This window comes from Lipomyces chichibuensis (genome assembly GCF_038497645.1).
Source record: "Lipomyces chichibuensis strain CBS 12929 unplaced genomic scaffold V1513scaffold_56, whole genome shotgun sequence".
Lineage (NCBI taxonomy): Eukaryota > Fungi > Ascomycota > Lipomycetes > Lipomycetales > Lipomycetaceae > Lipomyces > Lipomyces chichibuensis.
In genome coordinates, this window is record NW_027117508.1 from 1 (window position 1) to 19,548 (window position 19,548).

Sequence of the window (19,548 nt, forward strand, 5' to 3'; positions counted from 1 at the left end):
TCGGCAGGCATGGATGCAAGGACTTCCGCCATCTCCGCTCTACTAGGTCTTGATGCCGCTTTGTAAACCAAGGCTGCGATTTCAACATTCTTCACTGTCTGCGGTTGCATCTTTTGCAACACCCGCGCTTCAATACTGTGGCCAACCACGGCCGGTTATCCAGAGAGATTCTCCGCGCTCAAGGAGCAATCGCCGTGAAGGGCATCCTTCAAGATGTTAACAATATTACCAGCAGTTTCTGCGGCCAGTTCCTTCTCAAGCAGCCGTGCTTTAAATCGCGGATCAAGCACTAAGGCAATGTAAAATGCGTCTTGCGCCTCCATGAAATATTTCTTATAGTTTTAGGCCAGCTGACGCAGCTTGGGCAATATCTAGATCAAGACCAGAGAACTCCCCCTGCCGTGAAGCAACGTCGTCCAGCATGTCTTGCAACTCATAATATATAGGTATTGCCAGACTGATCTGTGGCTCCCCGCTCCGAAACAGTCAATAAAATTTCTCAATTTAGCCAACAGTCGCGATTTACTGCAAACGGTGTCAGTCCTGGGCACCAATAAATCGTGGAAAATAAGGTGATTTATCTCCGTCCAATTCCGTATTCGCTGCTTAGCTTCGAGCGCGTGACGGATCATCCGACATGCGGAGTTCCAACGGGTATCCACGTCATACTCAATCACTTTCGATTTCAAATTATTAGCCTGGCATAAATTCTTCCATTGTTGTTCCTTTGAGGCGTTCTCGATATTCACACAGCCATAATTCGAAGCCGAGAGAGTGCAGAATGTGATCCAACGTCTTGGCTGCTTTTCATGAGATCGCAAGCGTGCTCTGCTGTGGCACGATTGCCGGCATTTAAACTGGCAAGAATGTTCAATGCTGATGAGATTGAGCACATGGGCGAGACATCTAACATAGCTATCGATGCCCTGAATGTGCAGACGCTTTGCGCTCGAACCGTTAGAATCCTCGGATTCGGATTGCGACTGATCAACTAATCTCACGTACAGCTTAGACATACGGGATTCGTTATTGCCAGTATGTGGCCCATATATTTGCGTGAAATCCAGAACTTGCTGGTGGTACTGAAACTCCGGTGTCAGCCAATGCCCGATCACTCCCAATTTCGCCTTGCAGTTTTGGCTAGTCCAATATCCAGAGATAGTGCAATTGTCTCGCACGATTGTTCAAGAATGTATGAGCTGAACGCAGGTTAAACTCCAGGTCAATTCTGCGAGCCATTGTCCTACGGGATGTGATCGGGAGCGAGACCCGGCAATCTCTGAATATCTGTTGGAATTCTGGTGACTCGATCGACATAAAAGCCATAAGGTCTGTCACTGTCCAACGTAGTGTTTTGCAATGTTTTTCTTCTGACCGTTTCTTAATATTGTGGCAATTCACTGACTGCTGCCTGATCGTGCAAACTCTGTAAAGAAGGTTGTCATGTATAAGAGCTAGGATATGTGCCTTGGTAGAAGATGTATATGTAGTGAGATATGCAAATGATTTAGTCGCGTAGTCTGCCAAAAACCTCAGTAACCGGCGAGGACAACATATATATGGCGATGTCATCTGGAGTTGTGTTAGGGTTGATGCCAATTAGGAACTTAGCCCTTACCCACTGATCAACATCTCGATTTAGCAGATGGATTAATCTTCAGAATGTGGTGACAATATCCAGGAATCTCCTAGATCGTGTCATTCCAATTCCTGTTTCACTGTGGCAATGCTTGCTTCGCGTCATATCCTGTGATTTGGGCACAATAGTTTGTGGGATGTCTCCGTACGCTTAGCAGATTAGATCTCTGGAGAGCGCCCGATCGTATGCTGCGCCAAGGAATCCTAAATCCGTCGTCAGCCTGCCAGACGAGCGGAAAGCGATTGATGTTGAGCAGTTCACCGGAGTTCATGAGGCAGACTACTAATTTATCAAGTACAGGTGCGGTAACAGCTGTTCCGGCTACAGATACGTTTGCAAATGATGACTCAATAATTTCGGACTATGACAAAGCTCTTTAATCCACCAGAACAGCGCCTATAAGTTTAAGTCACAGAATAATATTCACGAGGAAACGAGGTATATGATTAGTTATGGCGCGACTTGCTTTGACAGGAAATAGCTGACAGATCGAATCATTCTAGATATCCAATCTTATCGTACAATAGTTTAATGCAGATAGCCACAGTGATAACCACCCAAAGCGCCCTCCATGACCGTACAGGTGCTGTATTCAGAGAGATCATTGCTCCGAGTGTTAATGAATATCTTTCTATACACAAGCCCAATGCAATACGTAGGATTGCAGACTATCGATCTACCACCATGACTGAACTGAGTCCCGATAATATTGCTATGAGCTCGAAAGTGCCGGACGAGTCATTTCTATATGAACGTCCAGGTGGATCTCCTCGCCTGCAGGTTGTTATTGAATGTGGAGTTAGTGAGAACTACAAGGCTCTATGCCGTGACAAAGATCTGTGGATCCAACATCTTGGTGCGAAAGCCGTCATATTAATATGCCTAACAGAAGCGCCACAGTTTAAAACTGCTCGCACTGCATTAGAAAATATCGAGAAAAACAGGCCGCCATAGCCATGGCCCGCAACTTGGAACAGGGCCAATATGGTCCGATTGAATACCGCAATCACACGTGGGTTGGGAAAGTGAATGAGTTATTTGTTGAAGTCTGGCGGGCCGATGGAAAATTTCCTGTCAGAAAGGTGAGCAAGCCTATCTTGGTGAAGGCCATATGCTCACATTCCTGTTAATCTAGTGGCTGATTAAAGACGGGAACTCATATAAAAGTCTCCCTAAGACGCTTGGGCTTAAGATAAGTGATTTTTTTCCGGACGACGAATGGGCCGCCTGCAAGATCCCGGACAGTAATGTTCGTTTTCGTCCACACTTCGGCGGTCAGCTCGTGTCGGCAATGAGACTGACAGCCCGAACGAGATTTGTACGCTTTCTCCATTCTTTGGGTTTGCGCAAGGGTCGCGTCTAACAAGGTGAGGCTGCTGGATTACCAGCCTTTCCAAAATTTCTCTCGGCTTGTGAATATTTTATTGCTGTGTCATCTTAACTACATTATTATTATGGCTGCGATATCAAGTTGGGCGATACGATATACGATACACGATATTGAAGTTAATGTTGATGTTGAATATCGTATATTAGCCAAATATCATCAGATCGTCGACATACAGCGCGACAAGTACATCTGGCCTGATGATCATTTTATGACAACGTGATCGGCAAGCGATTGGATCGTCCCAGCGAGCGGATCGGCTCTTCATAGATTTTACCCCTATAGTAATTCAAATCGATAAAACATCACAACCATGTCCCAATCTGATTCCAGTATTATTAGAGGGTCACGCCTGTATGGTGTGCCTTATTCTACTGAAGTGAGCTTGCTGTCGTTAAGTAGAGGATATGACAAGGGCTGGTACCAATCACGTTGATAAGGATGATTTTTTGCGGCTTTATCAAACCGCGCGAGAAAAGGCACTATCTCCTTCCCTAATTAATAATTATCGGCGACTATATAGTCTCGGCGCCGATTTTACCTGTATAGGTATCGGCAGCCGTTCGCTTTGCCTATAACTACTATTCTTGACAATTATCGGCGGCCTTTTGCTTTGCCGATATTATCCGCGATATCATCAAATCGTTGATTCTAATTTTGCGAGTTTGGGAATTTCAGCGCTACGGGAAGTCACCCATTATTCGCTCGACGCCATATCATCAGCTCAAGATAGTCAATATCGATAGCGACTCTTAAATGATGACGAAAGTAATAGAGTTTTCGCCTAGCCAGTCCCAGCCCCTGAGTTTAGAGTTTAGTTAACTCTAACACGAGAAGGTTCTGGCGAGATCAAGTTGCTTTGAGGTCTACAAGCACATGTACATATTTTCTTTAATGTTCCATTGGCATATGTACAGTGTGTAGCGAGGTTAACACAACAGTCTATGCGAAATCGTGTGTCGTCCCGGTTTGTGGAGGCTCAATTACAGCGTATTTTGCATTCGGGCATGAGTAAATCCTCGCAGGCGTCAACGAAAATATATACCTTGTCTTGTAGTATTAAAGGATGGATCATCAATGGCTTATTTGATTGGATTATGCATGTGATTATTTGCCGGCCTTCTCTCATCCTTGACTCCTGTAGCAACAGCTGCGGTTGACCTGACACAGCCGGTATTTTGCAGTGCAACTCATATTATCGCACGGCACCTAACCTCTAATGAACTTGCTGTCCGCGCCACCGGCCAAGTGTTTAAAATGCACACCAAGTTTTGTTGCGAATGCAACTACTATATTAAACTTGTCTGGCAGATTGCGGACAAGATGCCGAAGCTGCTTGGTAGAGAAATCTTAGAGAGCTCGAGCCCAACTCCGAGTAGCAGGCTGCGACGATAAAGATCTTGCCCCACTGGGTCAGTTAGTTTTTTTCAGTTAGAGCAGCTCGAGGAGGAAACAGTTGGAAAAGTAGTTCCCAAGTGATTGATCGTCGCTAGTTAAGTGTGCTTTGCGTAGTTTCTAGTTCATGGGGAGCAGTCCACTGAGAGTTCAAAAGAGAGTTGGGGGAGAATAAACTCTTTTGCGACTAATCTGGCTCACATCTGCCTCACCTCTCTGACGCAATCACCCGGACTTCAGCAGCGGATACCTCTCGGGAAACAGCTCATACTACGACGAAATATACATGCCTGTCATTATCTCTTCATTATCTATGGAAGAATGCTACTGAATGACTTTTAGGACGCGATTCCATAAACCTAGTTTTATAAGTGTCCTTCTCTTGGTATCGATTCACGACCTGCAAAAACATCATGCCACACCGAAAGATTTATACAGGAATGCGCCGCATGTACCGTGAAATGCCGATTATTATATTTTGATGCCTTGTTTTGTTCGGTATCGATCCGCGCAGTTTTATCTGCCTGATTTGGTATCGTAATCTCGCTGCTTTCATGCGAAAGGCAGGTAGCTGGGCGAGTAGCTCGCTAGGCATGTTTCTTGGGTCTGGACGCAGATGGGTTGCAGTGTCAGTTGTGAAGGCATTTGCGATCACAACTCACCTTCGAGCCTCAAAAGTGGCTAGCTGATTCTACCATAAATAACTCCACTTTTCCACGTGTCGCGCTGATCAGCAGTTGTGTGTCTTCAGCGCTAGTGTTCTTTATCCGAAAGTTCCGAACCAAGCACAGTGCCCAGTCTCAGCTCGTGCAATATCATCCCACTTTTCGTTGCCCCGACCACAACACCATCGATCCATCCCCCACCTCATTTCCATTCTCATAGTCACCGGCTCTCCACGCTGTCTCTTGTCATCCTGTTCAGCCCAGAGATAAGATCAGTCTTCAGGTACTGAGAAAGGACTTCTTCACTTTTCCAGCCTAAGCCTGTCGTCTGTAGCCTCGCCGCCAACACAGATTTAGCAATTGACACGATCCAAGCTTCACTCTTCCTCACTCTTATACAACCACTTACTAGCCACCACCAATCGCCAAGATGGCACCCAACGCATCGCTGGACGATGTCTCCGTCGAGACCATTTCGCCTTACGGCGTTGCCCGTGCGACCGTCAAGGATACGCCCTTGACCAAGGAAGAGGCCAAGAAAATCGACGACTACTTCAAAGCCTCTCTCTACCTGTGCTTGGGTATGCTCTACCTGAAGCAGAATCCCCTCCTCCAGGAACCTCTCAAAGTCGAGCATCTTAAATCGCGGCTGTTGGGTCATTGGGGTTCCGATGCCGGGCAGATCTTCACTTACATCCACTTCAACCGCCTCATCAAGAAATACGACTTAGATTCGATCTTTATCTCCGGCCCGGGCCACGGGGCTCCGGCAGTGCTTTCGCAAGCCTATCTTGAGGGTACCTACAGCGAAGTCTATCCAGACAAATCGGAGGATGTTGAGGGCATGCGTCGTTTCTTCAAGCAGTTTTCATTCCCCGGCGGAATTGGCTCACACGCCACTCCAGAAACCCCAGGCAGCCTTCACGAGGGTGGAGAGCTCGGATACTCGATTTCGCACGCTTTCGGCGCGGTTTTCGACAACCCAGATTTAATTGCTCTGACGATGGTCGGTGACGGCGAGTCGGAGACCGGACCTCTGGCCACAAGCTGGCACTCCACCAAGTTCCTCAACCCCATCACCGATGGCGCGGTCCTACCTGTTTTGCATCTCAATGGCTACAAGATCAATAATCCTACAGTCCTCGCTCGTATCAGCCACAAAGAGATCGAAAGCCTCTTCATCGGTTACGGTTGGACACCATATTTCGTGGAGGGCAGCGACCCGGAAACCATGCATCAGGCCATGGCTGCTACATTGGAGAAGTGCGTTACGGAGATTCGGGCATACCAGAAACAAGCGCGTGAGACAGGGAAGGCATTCCGTCCTCACTGGCCAATGATCGTTCTGCGCTCGCCAAAGGGATGGACCGGTCCTCGCAAGGTCGATGGTCACTACCTCGAAGGTTTCTGGCGCGCCCACCAAATTCCTCTTGCCGATGTCGCCTCCAACGTAGCTCACTTGAAGCTCTTGGAGGACTGGATGCGCAGCTACGAGCCCGAAAAATTTTTCGACAAGAGTGGCAAGCTAATCCCCGAGCTTAAGGAGCTCGCACCTCAAGGCAACCGCCGTATGAGTGCCAACCCCGTCGCCAACGGTGGTCTGCTCAAGAAGCCCCTGCACATGCCCGACTTTCGTAACTACGCAATCGAAGTCCACCGAAGTGGCACCACCGATGCGCCCAGCATGTCCAACATGGCCATCTTTTTGCGCGACATCATAGCCGCCAATCAGACCAACTTCCGTGTCTTCGGTCCTGACGAGACCGAGTCCAACAAGCTTGGTGCCATTTACCAAGCAGGCAAGAAAGTCTGGATGGGCGAGTATTTTCAAGAGGATGCCGATGGTGGCAACCTTGCCTTCTCCGGTCGTGTCATGGAAATTCTGTCTGAACACACCTGTGAGGGATGGCTGGAGGGCTACACTCTCTCCGGCCGGCACGGTCTACTGAACAGCTACGAGCCCTTCATCCATATCATTGACTCAATGGTCAACCAACACTGCAAGTGGATTGAAAAGGCTCAGGAAGTGGAATGGCGGGCCAAGATTGCTTCCCTCAATATTCTTCTCACCGCTACCGTGTGGCGTCAAGACCACAACGGTTTCACGCACCAGGACCCCGGCTTCCTCGATGTCGTCGCCAACAAGTCTCCCGAAGTCGTCCGTATCTACCTCCCACCTGATGGAAACTGTTTGTTGAGCTGCATGGATCACTGCCTCCGGTCAAGCAACTACGTCAACGTCATTGTTGCCGACAAGCAGAACCACCTGCAATACCTCGACATGGAAGCTGCTATCGAGCACTGCACCAAGGGCGTGGGCATCTGGGACTGGGCATCCAATGACCAAGGCTGCGAGCCCGATCTCGTCATGGCATCCTGTGGTGATATGCCGACCATGGAGTCCCTTGCTGCCACTGCCCTCCTCCGCGAGAACTTGCCCCAACTGAAGATCCGCTTTGTCAACGTCGTCGATCTCTTCAAGCTCGTTCCCGAGCGCGAACACGCGCATGGTCTCTCCGACCGCGAATATTCCGCCATCTTCACCACCGACAAGCCCGTTATCTTCAACTTCCATAGTTACCCGTGGCTCATCCACCGCCTGACATACAAGCGCCAGGGCCAGCACAACATGCACGTGCGAGGCTACAAGGAAAAAGGCAATATCGACACGCCTCTTGAGTTGGCCATTCGCAACCAAACTGACCGATTCAGCTTGGCGATTGATGCGATCGATCGCATGCCCTCATTAGGGAACAAGGGCGCGGCAGCAAGAGAGAAGTTATTGAATGAGCAGATCAGGTGTAAGAACGTGGCATATGAGAACGGCGTTGATCCGAAGTTGTTGCAGGAGTGGGTGTGGCTGTTCTAGGTAGGCACTTGCCAGGCTTGAGGCGTATACAAGTGTTTCCGTTCTAGTCACTTCTTGCGTTGAAGAATTCCTTTGTTATATATCTCGCGGTTTAGTAGGTGCCTTTGTTTGAAACAATGACTCCTTGCTTGATTGTGGGTTTTGGACAAATGATTGGAAGAGGTGGTTTATATTTGTTAATTTTTGAACCTCATTTTGCAAACAGATAGCTAGATATACATATGAATAGGGAATAAAATCAATTGATCTACCGCTTTGTCATCTATGATCCATCCACAGTACAATACCAAGTATCGGAATCCCGCTGATCACTATGAAACTCGTGCGCAACTGATGTGTAATAATTTGCGGAGGATAACCTGGATAAGAAGAATCTGCGTAATCGCAAGCTGTCATGGTCGAGAAGGCCCGACTCTTGTTGTGGCTTACACATAGTAGCGCCCATGATGCCAGATGGCATCGGACCGCCAGATCTCGCCATTTGGTTCGTAAAGTACAAAATCCGGGGGTTAGTGGCCATCTAATACAAGTGTCTGGTTAATACGATTTATATTGTCCGGCCCTAAAACTGGTAGGTAGACAGCTTCCCAACTGATCTTCTGCCAAAATGATCGCAGTGGCCTACATACAAATCAACCTGTCACCGGGAAGCGGATGTCACAAAACCCGCACAAAGTGTCTGCTGGGTTGCGTCAGCACTTTGGGAGCTACCTACCAGACCCCAACTACAATGCTTCAACGAAGTCCACCGGCGAGCTACAATTCAATTGGTGAGCAAGCTGCTTCCTCATGATCTGTCTGATAAGTCAGTCCGATCCCAAAAACGAAAAATGAGTGTCGAACAATCACAAATCTCATTGCAGGATCCTACAGGCGAAGAAAAGAAGGGGGATATCGAGGATTTGCCCTCCCAGGACCAGTTGGAAAACGCGGGAAAAATTCCCATATTCGATGTGGAGGGAAAAGAGCTGGCTTTTGTAGATTTATTCTCTGCCCATGATTCGGAAGGGAAAAGGAGAATATTGGTGATTTTCATTCGACATTTCTTTTGTGGGGTAAGTATAGCCACTCCCAAATGATGGTTGGTTGTAGCGTTACATATAATTGAGCCAACTTTTGGACAGATGATCTCATTGTAGTCGCGTCGTCAATGCCTTTTATCTCTGTGGGATTTCTACTTAACATTTGTCACTAATTCCTCTTGTCGACCTAGAACTGCCAATCATATCTCCACACGCTGAGCAAATCCATCTCGTCGATCGACAGTTTACCAACTGGAACCACATTGGCTGTCATAGGATGTGGCTCACACACGATCATCCCAATGTACGCCAAAGAGACGGCGTGTCCCTTTCCTATTTACTCTGATCCGTCAAGACGTCTCTTCGATATTCTGGGCATGTCCCGCAGTCTAAGTCTTGGTGAAAGTACTCCTGAATATATCCAACAGTCTGTTTTTGCCAGTACGGTAAAGGGCATATCGCAAATATTTAAGAGGATACCAGTCGGCGACGGATTGAAGGGTGGTGATATCAGGCAAATTGGAGGCGAATTCCTGTTTGAAGTCCAGGGAGGTGTCGTGGAACCTCTTTGGTGTCACCGGATGAGAAATACCAGAGATCACACTGAGGTTTCCGCTCTCAGGCGTGTCCTGGGCCTTGATTGTAGTTAAAGACTTAGAGAGATTTTGAAAGGGAAGTAATAATTTTATATGTGTTGCCTGAAAGGTCTCAAATGTAAAATCAGAGTGTCAATAATCGCGGAAATCAAATTCAGATAACGGTCGTCAGAGCCGAACTTTGCAACGCAACGATATATAGACACTTTGCCATTTAAGTGCAGTAAGATGTAATGAGTGAAGTAGAGAGTAGTATCTATCATTATTCTCCGTCAGCTCAACCCTTGGGATTCCGACTAATCTGGTATCCTAATCCCAGCTAAATCAGGTGTTGCGGCAATCAAGCGCAGCACGAGGTAGCCCAGGCACATCACCATATACCCCTGAATTTCCAGCCATGGCGATGACCTCGCCACTTTCATCATCCGCTCAACCAATCCTCGCCAGCCATTGATTTTGATTAGCAAGCGAAGTGCCGTGAATCTGACGGCACTCAAAATGATATTATTTTAGGAATAGGTTAGGCTTTAGTTTGTGGTAATATTTGCAGCGTTCAAATGCGGACTAAACGGGCATATGACCGACCCCGCCCGATTTGCATCTTGGCTTGTGCTGACAATGTCGACGCGGCACTGGCTATATCACGACGTATTTTTCCTAACGATCTCTGGCGGTTTTGAGATTCTAAGTTAAACACCCGGCACGCAGAATTTTGAAATTTGGCTTGCTTCCACTATGCGTCGTTCGTCACTCTTCTTAGCAGTTACAGCGTTTGTAGCTTCTCAGACTGTCGAAGCCGTGTACCCAATCAATAACCTGGCTGTGACACCAGCAATGGGGTGGGTAAGTTGCGCGATAATTTTTCTTTGTAGGCATACGCTGATGACGAAATCACAGAACAACTGGAATGCGTTCGCCTGCTCCGTTAACGAGCACCTGCTGCTGTCAACCGCAGAAAAGATGGCCGCTATTGGTCTTCGCGACGCAGGATATGAATATATTGTCCTTGACGACTGCTGGTCCCTTGGACGCGATGAGAAGGGAAACCTCCAACACGATCCAGAGAAGTTTCCTCATGGTATGAAATACGTCGCCGAGAAGCTTCACGCGCTTGGCTTCCGCTTTGGCATGTATTCCGACGCAGGCACATATACCTGCGCAAGATATGTTGGTAGCCTTGGGTATGAAAAGCAGGATGCGCAAACTTTCGCTTCGTGGGATGTGGACTATCTGAAATACGACAATTGTTACAATGAGGGGTTATCGGGTACACCAAAAATCACGTCGGAAAGGTACAGGACAATGACCGAGGCTCTTAAAGCAACGGGCCGACCAATTCTCTACGCTATTTGCAACTGGGGAGAAGACTACCCATGGAAATGGGGTCACACGGTAGCCAATTCCTGGCGTATGAGTGGGGATATCTATGACTCGTTTGATCGCCCTGACTCGCGATGCCCGTGCACCGGAGATGAGTACGATTGCCCATTGCCGGGGTCGCATTGCAGTGTTATGAACATCCTGAATAAGGCTGCCCCAGTCAGCCACACAAGTATCCCAGGTGCCTGGAATGATCTCGACATGCTGGAAGTCGGTAATGGGGGCATGGATGACGAGGAATATAAGACGCATTTTAGCATGTGGGCTGCACTGAAAAGTCCTCTGCTCATGGGAAATGACGTCAACGTTATGAATGCCAAAGCTCTTTCTATTCTCAACAACCCTGCCGTTCTAGCTGTGAGTCAAGATCCCGTTGGTGCGCCAGCCGTACGCAGGTGGCGCTATTTCGTTAATGATACGGACGAGTTTGACCAGGGCGAGATCCAGATGTGGGCTGGGCCACTGTACAATGGGGATCAGTTAGTTATTCTTCTCAACGCTGGCAACAATAGCAGAACAATGACTGCGACTCTTGCTGATGTATTCCGTGTTGCCACAGGTATTCCGAAGGAGATCAAGGAAGATTGGGATATCTACGACTTATGGGGGAACAGGATGGACGATGCGACGGCTCAGAGTGTGATTGACGGTAGTACAACCGTTGAGGCTGGAGAAAACGTCGCGAGATTCTACTATAACGCTACGAAGACGTCGTACAAGGAAGGTCTGGCGGTAAATGACCCGCATCTACTTGGAAAGTTTACTGGGACAGTGGAAGCTGGCGGGGCAATTGAGACGGAAGTCCCGAGACATGGGGTCTCAATGTTGAGGTTACGCAAGCGTTCTGCAAATATTCGCTCTCAAACGTTGATTGCGATACAAGACGCTTAGGATTTTAGGACGTATATTGGATGCGGATGCATAATATAGATACACATTGGCTGCAGACACCTATTGCAATTACTCATATTCGAGGCACATTTAACTGACGTACCTGTGATCCTCTGAAGAAATTTCTGCTGCCGATTTTAGTTCAGAAAATGCAGCCTCTAGTTGCTCAAAAAGTTTCAAAAGGCAGTTGAACATCTAATACGCTGCTCTGTTGGATTGCAGTTGAGAAGCGTGAACGCCAAGTTGTAGGAAAGTGCCTCTGCCTCTGTTACTGACAGCGTATTGGATATCCCATCTAACGCAGCTTTGTTTATCGTATTTCATTTATTGCATGTTGCCATCGGTATTGCCCAACCCAGTAGCCAGTGGCCACAAAAAGCTCGCCGAAAAGTCAATGAGCCCAGGTGCGTCGGCTCTGACGCAGGAGCAAAGCTGAGCAAAGCTGTAGTATTCACTGGTTCAGGGTCACTGGTACTAATGGTGGTGTTATAAGTTTTGTACAATGCCGTTTTGCGCAATATACACGTCGAGTCTGCTTTTACGTTTTGACATAACTGTCGACTCTCAAAACATCCAATTCAAGCGTATACATACAGCAAACGACGCACTCAACACATTCAATTCGATTTAATGGCCCACATGCCGTTCCTACCGAATTTAAAACCTTTGTCCCATCCGGTACCATTGCTCCTTTTTCCCTTAATGTCCCAGAATAAACTCCCGTCATACACTTTCCTCAGATCCTCTTTCTGTATCTTTCTATCCTTCTGAATCAACAACCATGTCGTGAAAAATTCGAAAATAGACGCGGACCATCCAAACGGATCGACGGCGCTACGCTGCCCGTGCGTAAGCAGGAACAGCTCGCCGAGTGTGAGCGATGAGCGGGACTTGTCCTCTTTTGCATACTTTGCAAACAGATTCTCAAAGTTCTGGGGGACGAAGCGTCCTTCGCTGTCGATGACGCCGGAGTCTGATCCGTGTTTCGCTTTGTGTATCGAGTCAACGTATATACGAAAGTATGGGTCAGGAAAATACGAGTGTGCAAGACGAGTGGGGTAAGAGATGCCGAAACTGACGATGATTGCGGCGAGAATAGAGAAGATGATATTGAAGCCTAGTTCGCGGAAGCCACTGTAAATATCGACAGGGAAGATTTGGCCGTCCTCGTCGCGATCCCAGAATAAGATGTGCTGTTGAAGGACAGTGTAGTTCTTGTGTTGGGAGGCCCAGTGCTTGGTGCCCTGAGGATGCTCTGTCGAGGACGCGATATTGCTGCGGGCGACGCCTGGGCTGCGGATGCTCTTGTCAGCCGCGACGGCGACGGGACGCGAGAACGTGACAGCAGATTTCTCTGCGGAGGTCTCTACGGAGGTCATAATGTACAAAATAAGAGAACCGTGGATGAATAATAGAGGACAGATTTGCAAGATTGCTCTGCGGGAATGGACATTTATATACAGGAGACAGAATCAGAGCGGCAGTGATCAGCAACGAGATTCTAGGCGGACTGTTGAGCATGCTAGTCCGCCCATGTCAAGTCGACAAGCTGTCGCGGGGAGTTATACCGAGGATCGTCGATCATGCCGGTTAGGGCGAGGAGTGTTTGGAGGAACAATGCGAGGCGAAACCGTGTCGATCTTCTTCAACACCGGAGCCGCGTGCGTTGTCACCTTCCACGTGAACATATGATACCTTGACTCCTGGTTATCACCGAGAATGATCGTGAACTACCAGTCGGAAAAGCAAGCACTATTCGATCGAACAATACGACCCAATTGCTTTCCACGTCGATCTCGGAATGACGCGGTCCCGGGGCGATACTAAGTAGTAACTTGATCTCTTCAACGAAATGCAGTGATTGATGGTGTCGATTTCGAATAGCGCAATATTTTTTTATTTATATTATTATAATAAATACCAATTTAGTATGTTAATCAAAAGTAGATCTGAAAGCTGGATCGAGATGTCGAGCCAGCTGTAAATAATATAGATACACTTTGGCGACGCGGTTTGTTCACTTATTCCCGTGGCGTCGTTGCACCGTGCGTCCTTGCGGCGTGAAAAAGCCGCACACCCATAAATAGTCTGTTATCAATTGCGGCTTTTTCTTTAATGTTGAATTAGCGATAGGCCGATCCGAATTTGCCGCACTATTATATTATACAAGAACTGAAGCAATGAATATGCTTCTAATGTTATAGGCTTATAACAAAAACAAACAGCTGTGGTCACTGTGCAATCGATGGGTCGTGACCGGTGCCGGATTTGTCTCCGAGAATATGTTCCGACTGGGAATTATCGCGTAAACTGGACACTTGAACAGTTTATTGCTCGCAGATCGGTACAATAAGGTAGATAAAGAACATACATATATTAATACATTCCGCTCTACTTCATGATACTATTTTACCAATATAGTATTAATAATCAAACATAAGAAGTAAGGAACCCAATAATGACGAAGTCCAGAAGCGGCTAAGTGGCGGAGCTGCGGCTGGGGTCGTAAACTTTACCCCAAAGACGCGCGTAATACGCGCACTTTAAGAAAAAAAATCACTCAAAACACAAATAATAATACACTAATGCAAAGAAGAATACAGGGACCCAAAGTATCTTTAGTAAAATTCTCTTTAAAACTATCTTAAAGCATACAAGCAAAAAAGGGTAACGAGCTTGTGATCCTAAACTTTAAATTTCATCAATGATTTCCCCTTAAAATTCCCCTACGCTGATCACAAATTTGACAAGGAAACCATCCCCGGGCCCCGACTTATTTCTCTATCTGGATCCACTTTAACATGTCGTCTAATTCCTTAGTTAAGTCTCCCCAGACTGATCCCGTTCTCTTCTTTTCCTTTTTAGTCAACTCTCGTTATTGGTCATGCTGAAATCAACATATTCGCTACGGATGTCAAAGTCTAGGCTTATAATACACATTGCTATATCTCTTGCGTTTATTCTCTGGTTGAGGTCTTGGAAATCTTGGGCATCTCATGAACGACTCCAAAAGCAGCATCCTCGGTTACGGCGAACAGTTTTCGAAGGGACTGGAATAGGTGGACGTGAGTGATTATAGCTTTTGTTATAACTGTTTGCTCTAATTAACAGATTTAATTTGGTAGGATGGCATATTCCCTCAAAGTGGCTAGATGATGCGGCCGACCTACCAAACGGTCTCACTCTCAGTCCTAAGACTACCTTGGAGGCAGCGCATTTGGCCTTCTACCTTGCCAGGTCACAATCTCGATACATCGCAAATTCCTCTATTCCTCTCATATTGCATCAAAGTTGGTACTCAATGACTGAGGTGTCGTGGTCACCATTGCTCCAAGACTACGTGGAATCCTGGCTGGCCGTGTGCGCTGGAGAGAGTCCTGTGGCAGTAGGAGCTAGTCAGAATGCCGATGAAATGGCCTATATTATATGGGATAATGCTGGAATAGACCTTTTCGTTAAGGCATATGAATCAGCACTCTGGGAAACCTATCTTGCTTTGCCGATTCCTGTGGAACGAGTCGATCTCTTTCGAGTTGCGGTTTTGCGATGGTTTGGTGGCGTGGTAAGATAAAAATATTTCGATAACTTTGATGATGTCGCGCTCTTACCGATCTGTTTAATCGCAGTATAGTGACATTGACACGAAACCACTGCGCCATCCTGTCTCTTGGATTGAGCCCACCGATATCGAAAGTTGGCAAGACCTATCAGAGAATCGCACATACTCATTGTCATCTGTATTGGATGGTCCCATATATTCACCGCCATCGGACGCCTCTCCTTTTTACTCAATGCTATATGAAAAGTCAACTAATGCATCTTCACGCGACCGAAACGCACCACGAGTTGGTGCTATAGTCGGCATTGAGGCTGACTTGCCTCCAGAGAGTGATAAATACTGGCGTGCTGGATACGGGTATCCGGTTCAGATCACTCAATGGGCTCTCGCTTGTGCACCACATCACCCAATATCTACTCGATTTATCTCCGCTGTTGATGCGGACGTAAAGTCTCTGCAGAAACAGGATAAGTTGCATGATGCATATGCCGTAGATTTAACTGGGCCAGTTCAATTCACTGCGGTTATTAAGGAATGGCTGGAGTCAGTCGCAGTTTTAAGATGGAATGCGCTGACCGGATTGCACGATGGAGGAAAAGCCAAGATTGTTACGGACGTTCTACTTTTGCCCATCACTGGATTTAGGTAAGGAAGGAACAATGCTTTATTTCTCGATATTGAGTCTATCGATCAAATTTTGGCACTGACGATTTTTTATTAGTCCAGGTCGTGGCTTTCGGAATAACATGGGATCGAGACCCATCACTGACCATTCGGCAAGGCTTTTGCATGGCTTCCAGGGCTCGTGGCGTGGAAGTTTCGATTTGGTGCCTGAATTTGGCAAGATTTGCAGGACGTTATTTGGAAGATGTCGAACATTGAGCAAGACTCCAACTCATAATGTTCCTAGGATGGACTGGCAATGACCTCATTTGATACATGGTTGGGGGGAGTAATATTTTGCACCTTCGTTTTGGATATAACTTTCTATATTATTGTGAATTTAGGGATTTTTTTTCGGTTCTCCTCATTTAACAGATTCGACTCTCAATCCTGCGTCGCATTCACATCACGACTTACGCTGTCGGGAGGATTGGTCAACATTAAGCAGGGGTAAGGCAATCCGGAGCTACGGTCTCCAGGGTTTATGATACAAAATTTTGCCTCAGCCGCATAAACTTCAAGCTTGAGCCAGCAAGTTCGTCCCAGGCGGGGTGGTGCGGGGAGGAAAATTTACCCTTGCATGTACATAACGCATTGAATTCATTTATGTCATATCTAGTCTAGCGTTTCTTGCGCCACACGGTTAGAACTTGTGCGATGACGTCATCACTTCTTGAGCTCACCGGCCAATTCCAGGATTCTAGAACCAAAAGGGTCCAAATTGTAATATGCCAAACTTACGTTTCACGATCGTAGATTTGAAGCAAATAATGGTATCACCGAGTGCTACTTACGGGTTGGGAGCATCTTATTGTTCGGAAACCCTAACATCAATTATAGTGTGGGGCCATAAACATTTGGTGCTTTACGCCCAACCAGAAAGTTAATTGATGATTTAGAATGCGTTTACAATCTCGTTACTTTGGGGAAAGCCTACGATTGTGGAAACAATGCTCGCTACCTAAGACAGGGGTAGACAAGGAGAACGGTGCCTGGACTTTATCGTGGGCGGCGCAACGAAGTTCAGATATAAAAAATGAGCCGCTCCTCGCGGTGCGATCGAGGCGAGGGACCGACGATACCGCGATAAAGTACTGGATTATTTGCAAACAAAGACGAGCAAGGAATGCACCGTACTTTGCACCAAAAAATATTCATTTAAAGACTCGATTGCAATTGCGGACCGAGTCAATAATACATGTCGTCTCGCCACCAACTGCATGTAGAAGCCCCTGTTTGTAGATTGGCACACAAATTTTGAGTTGAGCATTAACCTCCGACTCCAAATAGTCGTACCCGTAGATAATATGTATTTGGCAAGAACATGCCCATGAGGCCAATACTAAAAACAGCACCTAATCCCTAGTAATTTCGAGAACACCTGGAGCAGGAACATATCATTGACCCCGGATTGACTCCGGAACAGAATTGCAGTTTTCCAGAATTCGGCTATCATCCCATTATGCTATAAGAAAACCAGAAAGAATCTATGACGTCTTGATTGCGGCCTTTCCACTTTGGTATAACGAGATGTTCAGTTTTTTGACGTTTCTGGGACCGCTTCGGGAAGCGAAGTCGTGATCTGCTGGTGCGTTCCAGGGGTGTCCAGATTTTCGTTATCGTTAATCTCGCAGTATCAAACAAGAGCGACTACACAAAAGTCAACGGATGGTGGACTTCGGAAGGTGAGCTCAGGGGTCGCCTGCGGCGTCCAAAATTAATAAACTAGAGTACAAATCTGAAGCCAGGATGATAATCGCCCATATTGTCAACCTGTTCCCGTGGCAGCTGCAATCTGTAATTATAATCACCTCTATCGCGCTTCTTGTTCTCATGATGAAGGTACAATGCAAACAAAATAGTCACCACCCCGACCATTCCCATTAACGCCATTGCAACAGAGAATCCTGGAATATATCTCGGCGCGGTATTGTTTAGGAAAGCAAAAGACGCAACAATACCTGAAGCGTTGCCAAATCCGATTTGAATCGCAGACGAGAACGATCGCTTGTAATGGCCCGATACATTGTTGGCCATCCAGGCGACACTGACCGGTTGCGCAATGTAGCCACCTGTAACCACCAAGAAACATGCGAAATATCGGACTCCAATTGCAAGATTGTAATCCGCAACAAGAATTGCATAGCCAATCAATGCGATCACAACTCCGACTAACGAAATTACCCAACGATTGTTCGTCTTGTCAGAGATTATCGAAAAAGTGACAGTCAAGGCAGCTGCCACAGCAAAAACTGGGATCGTACGAACCTGAGCACCAGCAGATGTATAACCCATTTGCTGGATTATGGTGGGCAAGAAGAACGAGCCGGAGTATCCGGTACACACGGTTCCGAAGAAGAGCAGAGTCCCGAAGATCGTCTTTGGATCACGCAAAATAATTCTGATTGAATGGTTGTCTAGACGATCCATCCTGTACTGTGCTGACTTCTCGTCCTCGTTGATGCGGTATTGAACCCAAGCAGATTCTTCATGTGTGAGAAATCTCGCAGTGTCCGGAAAATCGGGAACCATAAACTTGGACACCGCTCCAATGAGAGCGGTGACAATGCCTTCGATAATGAAGATCCAGCGCCAACCCGCTTGGTTCCCCAGGCCGGCCATCTTAGAGAGCGCGTAGGCAAGAAAACCACCAAAAGCCCCAGCAATGACACTTGCACAGAAGAAAATAGTTATTCGAGTCTGAAGCTCGTAACGCTTATAATAGGTAGAAATGATGTAAATAGACCCCTGAAGAGAACCTATCAGCTTGGAGGACCAATATTAATTAATGAGAGCTATAATACTTGCCGGTAATAGACCAGCTTCCAAAATGCCGAGAACAAACCGACAACCAATTAACTGCGCGTAGGTTTTACAAAATCCGATGCCGATGGTTACGCAACCCTGTTTATTAGTTAGCTTTCAGATTGTCGAGATCTGAGCAAAAAACACACCCAAAAGAATACAATAACGGACAACCATGTTGATGGTGTGACCTTGCGCATTATGATATTACTGGGGAACTCGCAGAGAATGTAAGGAATGAAAAATACAACGAGTGCAATGTTGTAGTCGTTACCAGTCATCTGCAAGTCATCCTCGAGACCCTCAATTTTTGCGTTTCCAATATTTACGCGGTCGACGAAAGCGCACAGGTACATAAGGAATAACCACGGCAAAACATGTATGTCGATTTTCCAGACGAGTTTCCTCTCGATGTCCTTGTCAGTTAGCCAGGCGTGGGAAAAGCCCGCGCCAGACTCGGCGGAGTCCGATTCAGCCGAAAATGACCTTGATTTTGCACCTCTCGCTGACATAGAGTTTTCGAGGAAATGGTAAGAGTGTCCCTCCTCGGGGTCTGCCGCATTCCCAACTTCTGACATACCTGCTACCGAGCAAGTTCGGTCCGAGTGTAAGGATGAATATGGAATGATGGATCACACTACTATCCCACATGTCATTTAGAAGAACAATAAGTGACA

General features: G+C 46.9%; 8 protein-coding genes across 8 annotated transcripts; 5 read left to right on the forward strand and 3 right to left on the reverse strand.

Moving 5' to 3' along the window:
• Positions 1–155: 155 nt before the first annotated feature.
• On the reverse strand, positions 156–323 carry V1513DRAFT_453212 (uncharacterized protein; the record flags this gene model as incomplete). The annotated part of the gene is made up of 1 exon (XM_066899217.1): positions 156–323. One exon carries the CDS (start codon positions 321–323, stop codon positions 156–158), a length of 168 nt encoding a protein of 55 aa, XP_066750907.1.
• Positions 324–2,323: 2,000 nt separating this feature from the next.
• V1513DRAFT_427841 (uncharacterized protein) lies at positions 2,324–2,593 on the forward strand (the record flags this gene model as incomplete). The annotated part of the gene is made up of 2 exons (XM_066896237.1): positions 2,324–2,495; positions 2,529–2,593. 2 exons carry the CDS (start codon positions 2,324–2,326, stop codon positions 2,591–2,593), a joined length of 237 nt encoding a protein of 78 aa, XP_066750908.1.
• Positions 2,594–5,266: 2,673 nt separating this feature from the next.
• V1513DRAFT_264052 (XFP N-terminal domain-containing protein) lies at positions 5,267–8,087 on the forward strand. The gene has a single exon (XM_066894525.1). The coding sequence runs from the start codon at positions 5,517–5,519 to the stop codon at positions 7,953–7,955; it is 2,439 nt and encodes an 812-aa protein (XP_066750909.1). The 5' UTR covers positions 5,267–5,516; the 3' UTR covers positions 7,956–8,087.
• A 576-nt stretch (positions 8,088–8,663) lies between these two features.
• V1513DRAFT_453220 (AhpC/TSA antioxidant enzyme-domain-containing protein) lies at positions 8,664–9,826 on the forward strand. The gene is made up of 2 exons (XM_066899218.1): positions 8,664–9,010; positions 9,169–9,826. Exons 1-2 carry the CDS (start codon positions 8,786–8,788, stop codon positions 9,625–9,627), a joined length of 684 nt encoding a protein of 227 aa, XP_066750910.1. The 5' UTR covers positions 8,664–8,785; the 3' UTR covers positions 9,628–9,826.
• A 342-nt stretch (positions 9,827–10,168) lies between these two features.
• Positions 10,169–11,995, forward strand: V1513DRAFT_264160 (glycoside hydrolase superfamily). Its single transcript, XM_066894526.1, has 2 exons — positions 10,169–10,416; positions 10,471–11,995. Exons 1-2 carry the CDS (start codon positions 10,309–10,311, stop codon positions 11,842–11,844), a joined length of 1,482 nt encoding a protein of 493 aa, XP_066750911.1. The 5' UTR covers positions 10,169–10,308; the 3' UTR covers positions 11,845–11,995.
• A 404-nt stretch (positions 11,996–12,399) lies between these two features.
• V1513DRAFT_264169 (Caleosin related protein-domain-containing protein) lies at positions 12,400–13,465 on the reverse strand. The gene has a single exon (XM_066894527.1). It carries the CDS (start codon positions 13,221–13,223, stop codon positions 12,462–12,464), a length of 762 nt encoding a protein of 253 aa, XP_066750912.1. The 5' UTR covers positions 13,224–13,465; the 3' UTR covers positions 12,400–12,461.
• A 1,004-nt stretch (positions 13,466–14,469) lies between these two features.
• On the forward strand, positions 14,470–16,682 carry V1513DRAFT_453226 (uncharacterized protein). Its single transcript, XM_066899219.1, has 4 exons — positions 14,470–14,909; positions 14,970–15,406; positions 15,471–16,048; positions 16,125–16,682. Exons 1-4 carry the CDS (start codon positions 14,729–14,731, stop codon positions 16,327–16,329), a joined length of 1,401 nt encoding a protein of 466 aa, XP_066750913.1. The 5' UTR covers positions 14,470–14,728; the 3' UTR covers positions 16,330–16,682.
• Positions 16,683–17,791: 1,109 nt separating this feature from the next.
• Positions 17,792–19,449, reverse strand: V1513DRAFT_460825 (major facilitator superfamily domain-containing protein; the record flags this gene model as incomplete). Its single annotated transcript, XM_066899865.1, has 3 exons — positions 17,792–18,825; positions 18,871–18,970; positions 19,021–19,449. The coding sequence occupies 3 exons, from the start codon at positions 19,447–19,449 to the stop codon at positions 17,792–17,794; spliced, it is 1,563 nt and encodes a 520-aa protein (XP_066750914.1).
• Between the last annotated feature and the right edge of the window lie 99 nt (positions 19,450–19,548).

What these genes read in the sequence shown, in the direction of transcription:
- V1513DRAFT_264052 (XM_066894525.1), top strand. Translation starts at nt 5,517, where the DNA reads ATGGCACCCAACGCATCGCTGGACGATGTCTCCGTCGAGACCATTTCG.
- V1513DRAFT_264160 (XM_066894526.1), top strand. Translation starts at nt 10,309, where the DNA reads ATGCGTCGTTCGTCACTCTTCTTAGCAGTTACAGCGTTTGTAGCTTCT. An exon ending in TGACACCAGCAATGGGGTGG is followed by an intron (nt 10,417 to 10,470) that starts GTAAGTTGCGCG and finishes ACGAAATCACAG; the next exon opens with AACAACTGGAATGCGTTCGC.
- V1513DRAFT_453220 (XM_066899218.1), top strand. Translation starts at nt 8,786, where the DNA reads ATGAGTGTCGAACAATCACAAATCTCATTGCAGGATCCTACAGGCGAA. An exon ending in TTCGACATTTCTTTTGTGGG is followed by an intron (nt 9,011 to 9,168) that starts GTAAGTATAGCC and finishes TTGTCGACCTAG; the next exon opens with AACTGCCAATCATATCTCCA.
- V1513DRAFT_453226 (XM_066899219.1), top strand. Translation starts at nt 14,729, where the DNA reads ATGCTGAAATCAACATATTCGCTACGGATGTCAAAGTCTAGGCTTATA. An exon ending in AGGGACTGGAATAGGTGGAC is followed by an intron (nt 14,910 to 14,969) that starts GTGAGTGATTAT and finishes TTAATTTGGTAG; the next exon opens with GATGGCATATTCCCTCAAAG. An exon ending in TGCGATGGTTTGGTGGCGTG is followed by an intron (nt 15,407 to 15,470) that starts GTAAGATAAAAA and finishes GTTTAATCGCAG; the next exon opens with TATAGTGACATTGACACGAA.
- V1513DRAFT_264169 (XM_066894527.1), bottom strand. Translation starts at nt 13,223, where the DNA reads ATGACCTCCGTAGAGACCTCCGCAGAGAAATCTGCTGTCACGTTCTCG.